General features: G+C 38.3%; 1 protein-coding gene and 1 long non-coding RNA gene across 4 annotated transcripts; both read right to left on the reverse strand.

Annotated features, from left to right (window-relative positions):
• Positions 1-1,516: 1,516 nt before the first annotated feature.
• LOC149004696 (uncharacterized) lies at positions 1,517-2,212 on the reverse strand. Its single transcript, XR_016175713.1, has 2 exons — positions 1,853-2,212; positions 1,517-1,690 (listed from the first exon to the last, which is right to left on the reverse strand). It is a non-coding gene; the product is annotated as an uncharacterized LOC149004696 (long non-coding RNA).
• Positions 2,213-9,454: 7,242 nt separating this feature from the next.
• Positions 9,455-11,563, reverse strand: LOC149004697 (riboflavin synthase-like). 3 transcript variants are annotated; one of them, XM_089135657.1, is made up of 2 exons: positions 10,593-11,563; positions 9,455-9,659 (listed from the first exon to the last, which is right to left on the reverse strand). In XM_089135657.1, the coding sequence occupies exons 1-2, from the start codon at positions 11,419-11,421 to the stop codon at positions 9,625-9,627; spliced, it is 864 nt and encodes a 287-aa protein (XP_088991783.1). In that variant the 5' UTR covers positions 11,422-11,563; the 3' UTR covers positions 9,455-9,624. The 3 variants fall into 3 exon arrangements, with proteins under 3 accessions (XP_088991783.1, XP_088991782.1, XP_088991784.1); XM_089135656.1 differs by having other exon boundaries at positions 9,455-9,668; XM_089135658.1 differs by lacking the exon at positions 9,455-9,659 and having other exon boundaries at positions 9,700-11,562.
• Between the last annotated feature and the right edge of the window lie 1,383 nt (positions 11,564-12,946).

Consider the following 12,946-nt stretch of genomic DNA (forward strand, 5'->3'; position numbering starts at 1 on the left):
ATAAAAGAGAACCCAAGCTAGTGCTCCAAAGAATCTCACTCTTTTCCACATGAAAGCATCTATGATTCCTTGTTTGGAGGAGAAAAGAGAAAGACACATTGAAAAGTAGTAATAGTAATAAAGTACAATTAGTGAGAACGTGTCAATTTTGCACTTGTTGACACTAATACCAAACAGATACTATATTGATTGCAGTGGTTAAAGGAGTAATGAGGAAAAAAAAATTAACCTTCCCATGAAAATCAAAGGCACATACTGGGCATTAAAACCATCATACAATTTATTCCTGACTTGTCTAAACTAACCATGCAAATTCAATCATAGTCACCAAACCAAGTGTTAACTTCAATAGAGTCAAAATTCAAAATTCTATTCTTGCACTCAAGATTGGAATGCTAGATTTCAATTTATATCAAACTTTAACCCTAAAAGTGTATATGAAATCAAAAGAATCATTTCGTTGCTACCAAAATGTTTCTATTTTTCAACGAGATAAGCACAATAACGAATAACTTTTCACTTCAGCAAATTCGCACGCATATGGCATAAGGGCCGTGCTTTATTGATGTACAATTAATACACAGCACTGCACAATATACGGTCAAAATCTTGGTTCCAACCAAAATTTATATATAAGACCACCCGTTTCGCAAAAATGTGTTTTTTAACATTTAAAAAAATGAACAATCGAGATCTCCATCTCTGCCATTACAGGTAATGCGCATTAATTACGCGGCAGCAAAACAACATCAAATGACATAATCTACCTTTGAACCAACTTTTAGTAATTGAATACCTATAATAATCCTAATTTTATGCTGAGCTCATACTGGCTTTGAATATTGAAAACCTCATTATTACTTTAACAAAAAGATACCTTTTCTACGGATCATGAATTGAATGGCTAGCTACTTTTCATTAAAAACCCTAAAAAAAATACCACAAGAATCCCAAGTGAGAAGAATAAAGACACCCAATCATCTACCAAGCAAATTCCCCCCATCAATGCTTCTTTCACGTTGGCTTTTGTTGAATTTCAGGTGGGAATTCCAAAGTAATGAGAAGAATTTATAATTGATAACGTCAATTCATGTAACTATATTGTGTTTATAGGCCTGAAAGAACCTGTTCTTTTCTCACTGCAGTTGTGGATGCTTTTGTTTGAAAGGCGGGCAAAGTTAGAGGACAACTCTCAGTAACCGACCGTCCTCACCCGCAAGTTTTCTGTTTCTGTACAGAAAAATCTGGTGATCAGTTTCGAAGAAGACAGAATACAAAGACTAAATTCGGAACTTTTCTAGTCATTTTGATATAAATGTTAAACTAAATTACACTTCTGGAACATTGAACCTAAATTACATTTACATTCCATTCCCAAATATCTTCCCCGTAAATCAAATCTTTTTCCTTTCAGGAAGATAGATTTTCCACTCTGCGTTCTTCTTTTCCTTTTTTCTAATCAAAAAGTAAGAAAAAGGTAAAAAAAAAAGATTAATAATCACAGATCATGCCACACCACTTTCAATTCTTTGAAATATCGACTGAGATGATGGAACTCTGTTTATCTGTGAGCTGTAACCAGTGTTTCAATAAATCTTAAACCATCGAACCTCGGCGCAAATTTCTCAGTCGAGGAAGATCCTTGCCCCTGCGATGAAGAACTGCTTCCTCCTTTGCTTGACACACCTTCCTGCTTCAATCAAAAACGAAACAACTTTAGTTCTGAAACCTGAAGTGAAGAAAAGTTCAGAAGCGATTGGATCTGTGAAATCTGTAATCAATTCAAGACTAGAAAAGAAAACAGAAAACTACCAAAATCAACATCAATCAATAGAAGGAACGACATATCTACCTCACGACATGGCTGGATCTTGGAACTGTAAAAGATCTCGGGAGAATTAGGAGAAGAAGTAGAAATTGCAGAAGCCGAGACTGCAGCCATGGATGCAACGAACACTCCCGATTTCTTCATTTTCGAAGATTCAAAGCTCTGCGCTCTCTCTCTCTCTGTTTTTTTACCTCAGGAAAATTGTGATGGTAGCGGAGCGTTTCTTGTATATATAGTGAAAGGATTCCTGTTAAAGTTCGAATGCTTTAGCAATTACGCGGCAACTGTTTTCCTAACTTCTAAGCTTTCTCAAGTGTAATTACCATACTATCCCTACTGAACTCCAAGTTGAGCGTGTCTGACTGGCAATGCAAAGAATCCGGATCAGCTACCCATCGGGGTAGAACTTTGTGTTCCTGCAATGGTTTTATCACCATAAATACAGGGACCTAAGGATTGGGTGATAGGATTTTTTTTTTTTAAATTTTAATTTTATTATTTTTACCTGTAGGTCCCACTGAATTTGTGATGGTAAAGCCGTCGTGGAGCTCACTGACGGGGTGATGATCTGGATTCCAATGCAAATGGGTAAAATTCCAGGGAATCTGAAAAATCTGATTTTTTTCCCCTTAAGGGTACCTTGTCTGTCATGCCAGGCCAGGGCTAATGAGCTATCACCTCATAGGTTGAGTATGATTTTTTTGGTTCCTTCAATTACTCATTGACACGTGTATGGTCTTGATGGGGCCACCTAGCTTTACAATCCATCACTAATTTTGGACTCAACGGGTTCACAATTTTTGTAGACATTTAGAACCACACCAGTGGATTTGGACGTTGGAGATGACCGTAACTCCAAAGAGCAAGGGCAGGGCCCACCAGGAGGGAAAAGAAGTTCCCGTGATCTTTTGGCCGAACAATCGTGGCATGATTTTCCGGTACCGGTGTCATATCGTTTGTATCGGTTTTAGATTGTTAGGGTTAGGGTTTAAGCATGAGGTTGCTTAAAGCATTACATCCTGAATATCTAGTTTGGAATACCCAGACCACTGCTTTCAGCTAGTATTTATAGAATAAATACTGAATTCTATTGGTAATTGGACTCTCTTATAAAGGCTCATTACACCGTTAAATCATAACTAATCTGATGGCTCATATTAGAACATAAGTTGAGTATGACTCATATATCTCAACAATAAGTTGGGTATAACTTGAGTACCTTAACACAAGTTGAGTATGACTCAAATACCTCAACAGATTTCACATGACATAATTGCACGGTTCAAAGAAAGTATTCTAGCGAAAAAAGTGTTGGATTTTGTTTCAAAAAATGTATAATATAATATAATATACTATTTAGATAAGTTTCAAAATCATTAAAACTCTATCTCCCTAGTTTTGTTTTAGGACTCTTGTTTCTAAGGACTCTTCGGATGTAATTAGGTGATTTAGATACCTATCGTTTAGTCCCACTCGGTGGAGCTATGTTATTAATCGTTATAGCCCTGTGGGGTTAGTGGTGTTTCCCCGCTTGATTTTATTACTAATGTTCCCGTTTTTGCAATTACTATCCACCTTTACTTTGTCTATATTACTATGCCCCCTCGTTGTTCCTTGTTTTGTGTGTGGTCTCCTATTTTTAAAATCCCAAATCCATTTCTTATCTCTTTCTTTTCCCCTTTTGTCGTTCGCCCCTTATTATTGTGGATATTATATCTTTTTACTCTAAAAAAATCACCAAATAAAGAATAATATTGATAATTAAATAGACGGGGGGTGATTACTCATTTGGCGTATCACCTCTTGTTTTCCTTCTCGGGATTTTGTGGTTTGTGGTGGGTTGTGGGTTGTCTAATTCCTGGGAGGTGTTGTTTCGTTTCCTTAGCCCGTCCCCCCCCCCAAAAATTTGTGGTTTCCTTCCCTCTTGTGGGGGGTGGAACCTCTTGATTTTGTTTCTTTATTCAATATGTTTGTGGGTGGACCATATTTTTTAATTCTTGAGTTAGGTTTGACATTTAATCTGGTTTTTATTGGGGTAGTTCGTCTTTTGATTTCTTAATTTTATGGGACGTGGCATTACTTTCCTTAACGGCTACTTACCCGTTTGGGGGGGCCGTATTTTGTGCGACTTTATTAGTTTCAGTATGGGGGCAGAATTATCCCTATATTTTCTATTTGATGTTTCAATCATTAACTCTATCTCCTGTTTTGTTTTAGGCTCTTGTTTTATAGGCTCTTCGGATGTTTTGGTGATTTAGTTACCATATGCGTTTAGTCCCACATCGGTGGAGTAATGTTATATGATTATTAATCGTTTAGCTCCTGTGGGGTGTTCTGGTAGGACTATGTGTGGTCTCGTATGCCGTGGACCAGTCGGGCGTGGTTGGGTGTGGTCCGTAGACCCTAGTCTAACTGATGAGGCACCTTATTTATTATTTTGTTGTCTATGTGGGACTTGGGCTTGGGACTTGGGTCATGGATCTGGCGGGTCTGGATCTAAACCGGCTTTGGGTTTTGCGGTGAGAGGGTGATGTCATTCACAACTCTCTGGATGACCTTACGTCATTGCGGCCCTGAGGTGTCCATCGAGTGTAATAGGGTTAGCTCGACAGGGCATTCCGTTTTTGGTGCGTTTCGTCTAGTGCGTTTTTGGTGGATTTCGAATCTAGTGTTGTTCCTTCTTTTGTTTTCTTTATTCGGTCTGTGTATTACCTTCGGATCTCCTTTGGTAGACTGTTGGTCTGCTTGGTTGGTTGTTGTATCTTGGGGTGCGTCGGGTCCCCGGCTGGGGGTTCTCCTTGGGTGTTCCTACTCCCCTGTGGTTCGGTCGTTCGTCCCTCAACTACCCTGTGGTTCGTTGTTTTCCTTTCGTTCATTCTACTACATTCGGGTAAGTGATTCTGATATAAAGAATATTTTATATATTTGTTTCTTCTTGATTCTGTAATTGGTCTGTCTGTACTGTGCCTCTGGTCTCTTGGTTCTAACAAAAAGTTCTCTTGGTTCTAACAAAAAGTTCAAACAATGACTAAAAATTTCAACATCACAAGATTGCTCAGTTGTCAATGACAAACACTTATTAGTGAAGCACTCTTCGGCCTAATTATTGCAAAGTTTCAAATTCAAATGAAAGAGCACATTGCACTGTGAATCCTTCACTGCAACATTTATCCGACTCCTAATCCTACAGAGTTTTTCTAACCGTCCACATGAAAGATTCATCAATCAGTTCCCCCTCCCCCCCCCCCCCCCCCCCCCCTCCTTTTGGGCGTTGTTTTTTGTTTTATTAACTCTTTTTCTAGATGGGTCCGTTGTTGTGCATCTCTCCACCATACATTCAGAAGGTAAGGTGAGCCACCACAAAAAGACAAAAAGGTTAAGATAACGTGCTCTAACTTGTCCACTCCCTCACTCTGAACTACCACCACACGAAGTCGTGAGAGATCCAAGAGAAGGGTAGATAAGTAGAAGATGGTGAGGATAAAACAGTAATTTCCAACTGTTATTTTGGACTTTGTGAGAAATGCAATATGACAAGTTGACAACAGGGGATTGTTAGATATCCGATCTAGGCCGTTAGTTCAAATGATTCTTTTCGACATTTTCTTTTTTCGTGCTAATAAGAAATATTTTACTGACCATTCCTTGCATTTTACGCAAACCGCTAGTCCGAACAGAAAAACGTGCAAATTGCAGAATAAAAGGTCATCAATGACTTCAGGTGTAATTTGATCAATATTCAATAATGAATATTTATTTTCTTTTCCAAGGGATTCTTTCTTCAATGTCAAACAGTCTGTTAATTATGTGTTGAGAAAATGTAAAGGTAGTATATAAAATCTCAATTCCTCCAATCTTCCCACATAATTTGTTTAAATATTGATAAAAATAAAAAAACCTAAAACGTCAGCGCAGCGCATTTGAATCTCCGTGTGGCTAAAATCAAAGTCACGTTATTATCATTTCACGTTAAAACATGATGCACCATCCAATGCCCTCCTCAAGTGCTCAAGTGTAGGGGGTGTCATTTTGTAGTTCGAACCGTTAAAATTGAATCACACCAACCTATTATAGCTCGAACGGAACCTTAATGAATTGTGCATGGGTTGAAGGTGGTAGAGCCTGCACCAACCATAAATTGAACCGCCCCCTTATAACTCGTTTTGTAATTTTAAATTATATACTATTTGAATCATCATATTACCACTAGGTAGTTGTTATAGACAATTAAAAAAACTAAACATGAATTCAAAGATCAAATAGTCATTTTCCTATTTGTAAGGGACAATTAGAAATATTAAGTATAAATGCCCAATATATTAAGTTTGTTTAAATTGAGTAAATGCTTATCTTTGCATATAAAAAAATAAAAAAAGAATTTCATAGAAAGTGTGAAAAAAATCTACATTCTCACGAAACAATAACACAATTTCAAGACAATCAAGACGAATTTCATAGCACAAAATGTAATTTAAAAGGGTTTTTGATTTACAGATTTGTTTCTAGAGGACCATTCAATGGAGCCTGAGAAATGAGCTATCAGTCTCTATGTTACTAGATACTAAGTTCTTGATTTCTAGGGTGGGTGGGTTTTCTATAACGTGGAATGACTTTTAATTTTTTTAATGGAAACTGACCAATAATAATTTTGTTTTGCATGAAATTTTGGTGTTCTATTGTTTTTTTTCTTACGCATCATAAACTGTTAGCCCAAACCGCTAGTCAGCCCGAATCTAAACCATTAGCTCAAACCGATAGTCAACCCAAGTCTAAGCCATTAGCCCAAACCATTAGTAAGCCCGAACTCAAACCGCACCAAACGTCCTAAACTGTTATTTTGCTAATGGGCTGTGTTTGGACTAGGTATTTTTCAGCCCCACAATGTTGACACCCCTACTCAAATGTATTGAGTGTTGTACCCTCTGATACAACCTTAGCAAAGCCTTACCAGTTGCTAAGGTCACATAATATGTCAAAATACATGTGCAAACGCTACACTAACAATGCAAACATGCCTAATAATTATATCTTTTTTTTATTTTTATTGCCTCGAGAGTTGAGACTCGAGACCCATATATAATAGGAATCAAGATAGAGATTAGAAAGGATAGAGAAAAGGATAAACATGACAATGGAAGGGAAGAATGAAGAAGATGAGAACGTTGACAGAACTGGCATCATAATGATACAAAAGTAAATTGAAAGGATGTTGAAGCAGCAGAGTTTGAAATTGAGCCAAACAAGAAAAGGAAGCAGCTATTTTGTAGCTGAAGATCTGAGAGCCTATAGACATGTCATATGTGAAGATCTTCAAGAATCTTGATGGGTCCATGAGTGGTGCAGAAGCAGCTCTTCAGTACTCTTAAGAGGTATGGGAGAAGCCCATTTGAAGAGTCAGATAAAAACCACCTGCACTTTAGAAAATCTTATCCAACATTGGCAAAAGCTATAACGGATCTGTGTCCACACCCACCAGCACTACACCTTGGCATGCCACAATCAGCTCACCTTGCATCAAAGACTTCAATGTAGCAGTTGTAAAATGTATACCTGATCACATTTCTCTTCGTCAAAGAGAATGGCATCAGTTAGTTCACTTCAGTTGTAATGATATCAATTGGATTAAGGTTTCCACTTTCCTTATTAGTGTTCTGCAAGTGCTCATTTGGGGTCCTAAGCTAGTGGTCTGGGCTGTTTCCTTCTTGATGATGAAGCTTATCCATTCCAGGATGACATACTCATCACAGTGGACTCGCCCAACTACCAACTGCATTCCATCAGTCACCTAGAATAAAACGACTCTTAGGATATCATTTACATGTCAGCATCACAGAAAGCCAATATCATTGTCTGTATTTCCAAGAATTCTTAAGAATTTGGGCCTCAAGATACTGATAATCAGATCCACCCATCTCCAAAGCTTTTTCTAGTTAGCTCCACATCTAATGAGAGTACTTCTTCAGCAATAATCTCCAAGTCTCCAATTATATCATGTTGTTGGTAACTGTATTGGTTAGCATTGATTTGGAATGCCATCTATTTTGATGTTTCTTCTAGAATTATACTTTTCCCCCACCCCCCAAGTCATTGACTCTCCAAAGAATAGAGTGATTGTTAGTACCTGGAGGCTAGCCTCCTCTTTCCAGTCGCCCTCTTAATTGACTGCTGCCCCCCCCCCCCCTTCCTTTTCTCTCTCCCCCCCCAAGAGAACTATGTAAATTGCTTATATTTGTTATTGTGAAATATCAAATACAGGAGAGAATCAGCTCCAATTCCATTATTATGTTAGTAAGGTTTGTCAAGTTTAGCTAGAACATCTTGAGATCTAAGTATAGAACAGAGCTCTGTGTTTATTCACACAAAATTATCAATGACTTTTAGTTGATATTGCTTTCTGATTGAGCTCATATAGCTCTTTTGACTTGTAAAACAACAGGAACTGGGTTTGTTTGTTACTCATCTCACTCACTGATCCCCCATTGGTAGTTGGTCCTAATGGATGAGTATACTGATCAACATGTGTTCTATAAGGGACAGAGCTCATTCACTTGATAATTGATGAAAGCAGAAAGTTGATAAATCTCTACTTATTTCCTTAGTGAAGGATCTTCTAAAACCTATTCCACTTTTGGAAGACCGTGTGTTATATCACTGGATCTCAATTTTAATATACGAGTCAGTAACGTATCTCCTTTATAAAGGAAGCAGAAGTTGAAAACTACCTGCTAATTTCCTTAGTGAAGGATCTTCTAAGACCTATTCCACTTTCGGAAGATGTGTTACATATCACTGCTTCTCAATTTAATATACACAGCAGTAATGTATCTCCTTTATAAAGGAATTTCTCCATAACGGCCATGAAGTGCCTACTTATCATCAATATCCTTCTTGTGGACTCTTCCCTGCACTTCGTTGTAGTAGATCCCCAGACGTAAGAAGACATGCAGTCATAATATTCACCTGCATACGCATATTCTGGCATCTTAATTTGTATTTGTTTCTGTACTCTTCAAGTTCTTTTCTGCAGTTCCTCAATTCATCGGTTGTTATCTGCCCTATGTAGCATATATATCTCCATTGTATCATGATTATTTCTGTTGTTTCACCAATGCTTTTATTGATGGTTTTAATAAAGTTGGGCATATGCTTATACCTAGGTGTGTTCATGATGTTTTGATTTCCAAAATTGTAACTGTATTTGCTAAGTTCTAGGTATGAATATATGAGTACCTTCAGTGAAGGTTGGCATTTAACTGTTGTATCAGTCATTCTAGCTGTTTTTAGTAGAGAGCCAATAACATCTAGAAAGTCCCCCAAAAGTCTTAAAATATGTTATGAAGAGCTAACTGGTGGTTGCCAGTTAGTTCAAGTTTTATCTATGAACAATTCTACTCCTTGAATGCACATCGGTTTGGTATCAAATTGGGAGAGCTAAAGATTTCAACAGGAGCATTATAGTTGCCAAAGCTCTCAGTCAATGCAATATGATTGTCATGGTCTTTTGTTACTGGCCAAATTTTGGGTGATATCCATCTGAATGGATTTTAGCTTATTAGAGATACTTGTTAATATTTAAGTATCAAATAAGCATGAAAAATAAAATTTGTTTATTATGAAAATCCTGGATCTCAAATGAAAAAAGGTGCCTCCAAATCTAATCAACAATATCCATATGTACCCAGTTTATGAAATAATCGCCATACCTGTTCTTTTTGGTTCACTGTTGGTTTTTCATTGATCATTGAACTATGCAACCCTATTACTTCAACTCACCTCTCCTCTTCATTGGTGCTCAGCTAGCATAACTCCATGGCTCCAGGGACTTCGGAGACTACAGTTCCTAGCACAATCACCGGCATTACCATCAAAGCAAACTAGGGGAAAACATTCAAGAGAAAATAGCAAAGGAGGCGAGTGAACTGCTTCCAGCAACCTCAAAACTTACAGATGGTCCCTTACTGTCACATGAGCTCCCTATTGTATCTAATTAAAAGTTCATTCTGATCAAGAAACACCCCTCTGGCAATGCTTCTAAACTTTTCTAGCTTTAATCAGCCACTCAGTATCCGACAGCATTGGGGCTTCGTTTCAGCCAAAATGTTTCTGTGAAATTGAAATGTCTGATCAAATAGACGGCATTATTAAGGCTCTGTTCAACAGCCTATCACATCTGATATGGAATCTAATTTTTTCATCAGAAGCATCTCTGGGGAGCAGAGGAGCTGGTTCAAACGCTGTTCAATCTACTATTCAAGCCTTGTTCCTCATTCCATCTCTACACTTTAACTTTTAAGAATAGGATATGATGCTGAAATCATTTTAAAATCCTTGAACTTGGTTACTGGTGCAACTATTGATTTGAAATGGAAAAGCTCATAATTCCCCAAGATTAAAAGGCATAATATTATTGCCTAAAGCAGCAGATTTGGACTCTATTGCTACACCACAGACTAAGGAGGGGGAAAACCCCTAATGTTAAGTGTTAATACGGCACAGACATAGGGAAGAATACCTGGCAATGATAATGCAGGTTAAAGCTATCAAAAAGCAAACCGCCCTCTTCCCACCATAACCAAACAAAAGCCAAAGTTAACAAGAAATGCACAGACCAACCTACTCAAATCAGTCATCAACAAAAGATTATACCACATTTTAGTGTAAATCTTATAATTGTACATCAAATTGTACATTATTTCAAGAAACACAATCAGAAGGGAGTTCTCAATTTCCAGAAAAGGTTTTAAAGGTAGTTATCATGAACTACTTTTGAGAAGTCTTTCTACGTACTTCCCAAGTATATCCACCTCCAGGTTCACCTTCTGCCCAACTTTCTTCAAAGGAATAACTACGTTCTGCTGAGTGTAAGCAACCAACATGAAATTAAAGCATTGTTCCTCATCAAAAACAGATACTACCGTCAAGCTAGTACCATCCACAGTTATATACCCTTTGGGAACAATGTACTTGAGCAATTCCGGAGTCGTCTTCACCTTCACCCACAACGAGTCCCCTTCAGGCTCCATGGAGACAATCTCTCCTGTGTTATCAACATGACCCTGAACGAAATGCCCACCCATTCTTGTTGATGGCTGAAGGGCTCTCTCCAAATTGACAAGCGACCCAGTGGTGAGCTCAATCAAGGAAGTCTTTCTCAGGGTCTCTGGTGCAAGGCCTACCGAGAAGTGTGAGGCATTCTTATTGAATTCCGTCACAGTGAGGCAAGTTCCGTTGACAGCAATGCTATCACCAAGCTTGACGTCCTCAATAACTGTTTTTGCTGCAATCTTCATCTCGAATCCACCGTTCTCCACGAAACCCAGTTGCTTGATTTCACCCAACTCTTCAACAATCCCTGTGAAGAGGGACTGGATCCGGTTGTAACGAGAGTAGTCATAATCCAGACGACGTAGGAATTGGACCGGCGATTTTGACTTCCTGAAGGTAGTAAAGCATAGACTGGAAGACGAAGATAACAATTTGGAATTGAACCGAAGTTGGGATCTCAAAAGCAACAATTGGGTTTTTGGAGCAACAATATGTAGAGGTGAAGTTGAAGTTCTTGATACCGATAAGAAAGGAGAGAAAACCGACATAGTGTTGGCGCTAAAGCGGAGAGTTTTTTAACCGGAAGGTGAGAAGAAAAACTTAAAACGCTCGAATTTTACAATGTATAAGAGCCAAGGACTAATTGGTGTTCCTCTGGAGCGGAAGCAGGAGCCCTACTGTAAAGAAAGAAAGAACAGAGACGTTGGCAACAGCGATCGATTGCCCGATCCGATAAAACGAATTGGGCGATAAGGATATTGCAGCGCATGCACACACCACCAGGCGCCAGCCTAGAAAGAGCGGGGCCCACAAGATGGTAGTGGCGATTTTGCAATTTTGCTTCAGTCCAGCGTCTTAAATGCGCAGGACGGTTCAGCGGACCATCCGATCGCGCCAAATGAATACTGGACGTTGATTGGAATTAGATGGGTTGAGAGAGGAAACCGTTTGGGTTGCCCTCAACAAACCGAACCGGAGCTTCTTGACCAGACGAACCGAGACTAATTTCAAAATTGTTTGAAAAAAGCAAAACGAAATGGGGGCGCGTATCCTGATTTCAGAAGAAATGCTCTGCGTATCCTGATTTCAGAAGAAATGCTCTGGGGAAGAAGAAGCTCTAAAGAAGATATGCTGGTTTGATTCGTCTTCTACTTAATCTTCCAACTCTTTCTTGAATATATTTGAAGGGAACCTTGATTTCGTCTTCTCCCATTTGATGGAGACAAAACGAAGAACACCAACCTGTTGAAATCCCTGCTCGTTAAGAACCAGTGAAGAACCAGTGGAAGATGAATAATGCTCCTATCTGATTTCATCTTCTACTTTTGTTTCAGAAGAAGAAGCTCTGAATAAGGTATGTGTCGATTTGTCTTCTACCCTGATTTCCCGACTCGTTTCTGAACGTTTGTCCCTCTATCTCGTTCCATCGTCCTCATCTGTTTCTGTGATGGGTTGTGTGTTCTTGGTGTTATCAATGGTGAATGCGATTGAGATCAGGTTGGGTTTGCTGTCTTGTGAATATGCTGATGGTGCAGTAGCTGCCTTGGTTTTGCTGGTTTCTTCAGGTATTCTGATTTATATTGCCACTGCTATTTATTCTTTCAGACGCTAAAAGAAAATTTAAAATTATGGAAAATCACCCTTTTCATGCTCTGCTATTAGAATGGTTTTTAGTTAAAACTGAATTTTGTATAAGAAAAATAGAGAATGTATGTTAGGTTTAAGGCGTGTTCTTGTAATTCTCTTTGTGGGTTTAATGGCTGAATGAACTTGGATTAAACAGTGATTGTCTATTTGAAATATTTTTTATTTTTAGAGTTTAGTTTCTGTATTAGGTATGTATTCATTTACGGAGAAGAATATAATTTAGCTCAGCATGCATTTGATTTCAGGTTAGTACATCAAGAGGCATTGGATTGATTATTGGTCCAGCTGTTGGAGGTTATCTTGCACAGGTATGGGTTATTAATTTGGGTATCAATGGATGCTTTTATTGTTGTTTTGAATTTAAAATTATGATTGTTGGTGATCTACTCAACCACTGCATCTGAATGGCACTTCACCCATAGCTTT

Source organism: Hakea prostrata, chromosome 9 (genome assembly GCF_041222555.1).
Source record: "Hakea prostrata isolate BN-2017 chromosome 9, UWA_Hpros_2, whole genome shotgun sequence".
Lineage (NCBI taxonomy): Eukaryota > Viridiplantae > Streptophyta > Magnoliopsida > Proteales > Proteaceae > Hakea > Hakea prostrata.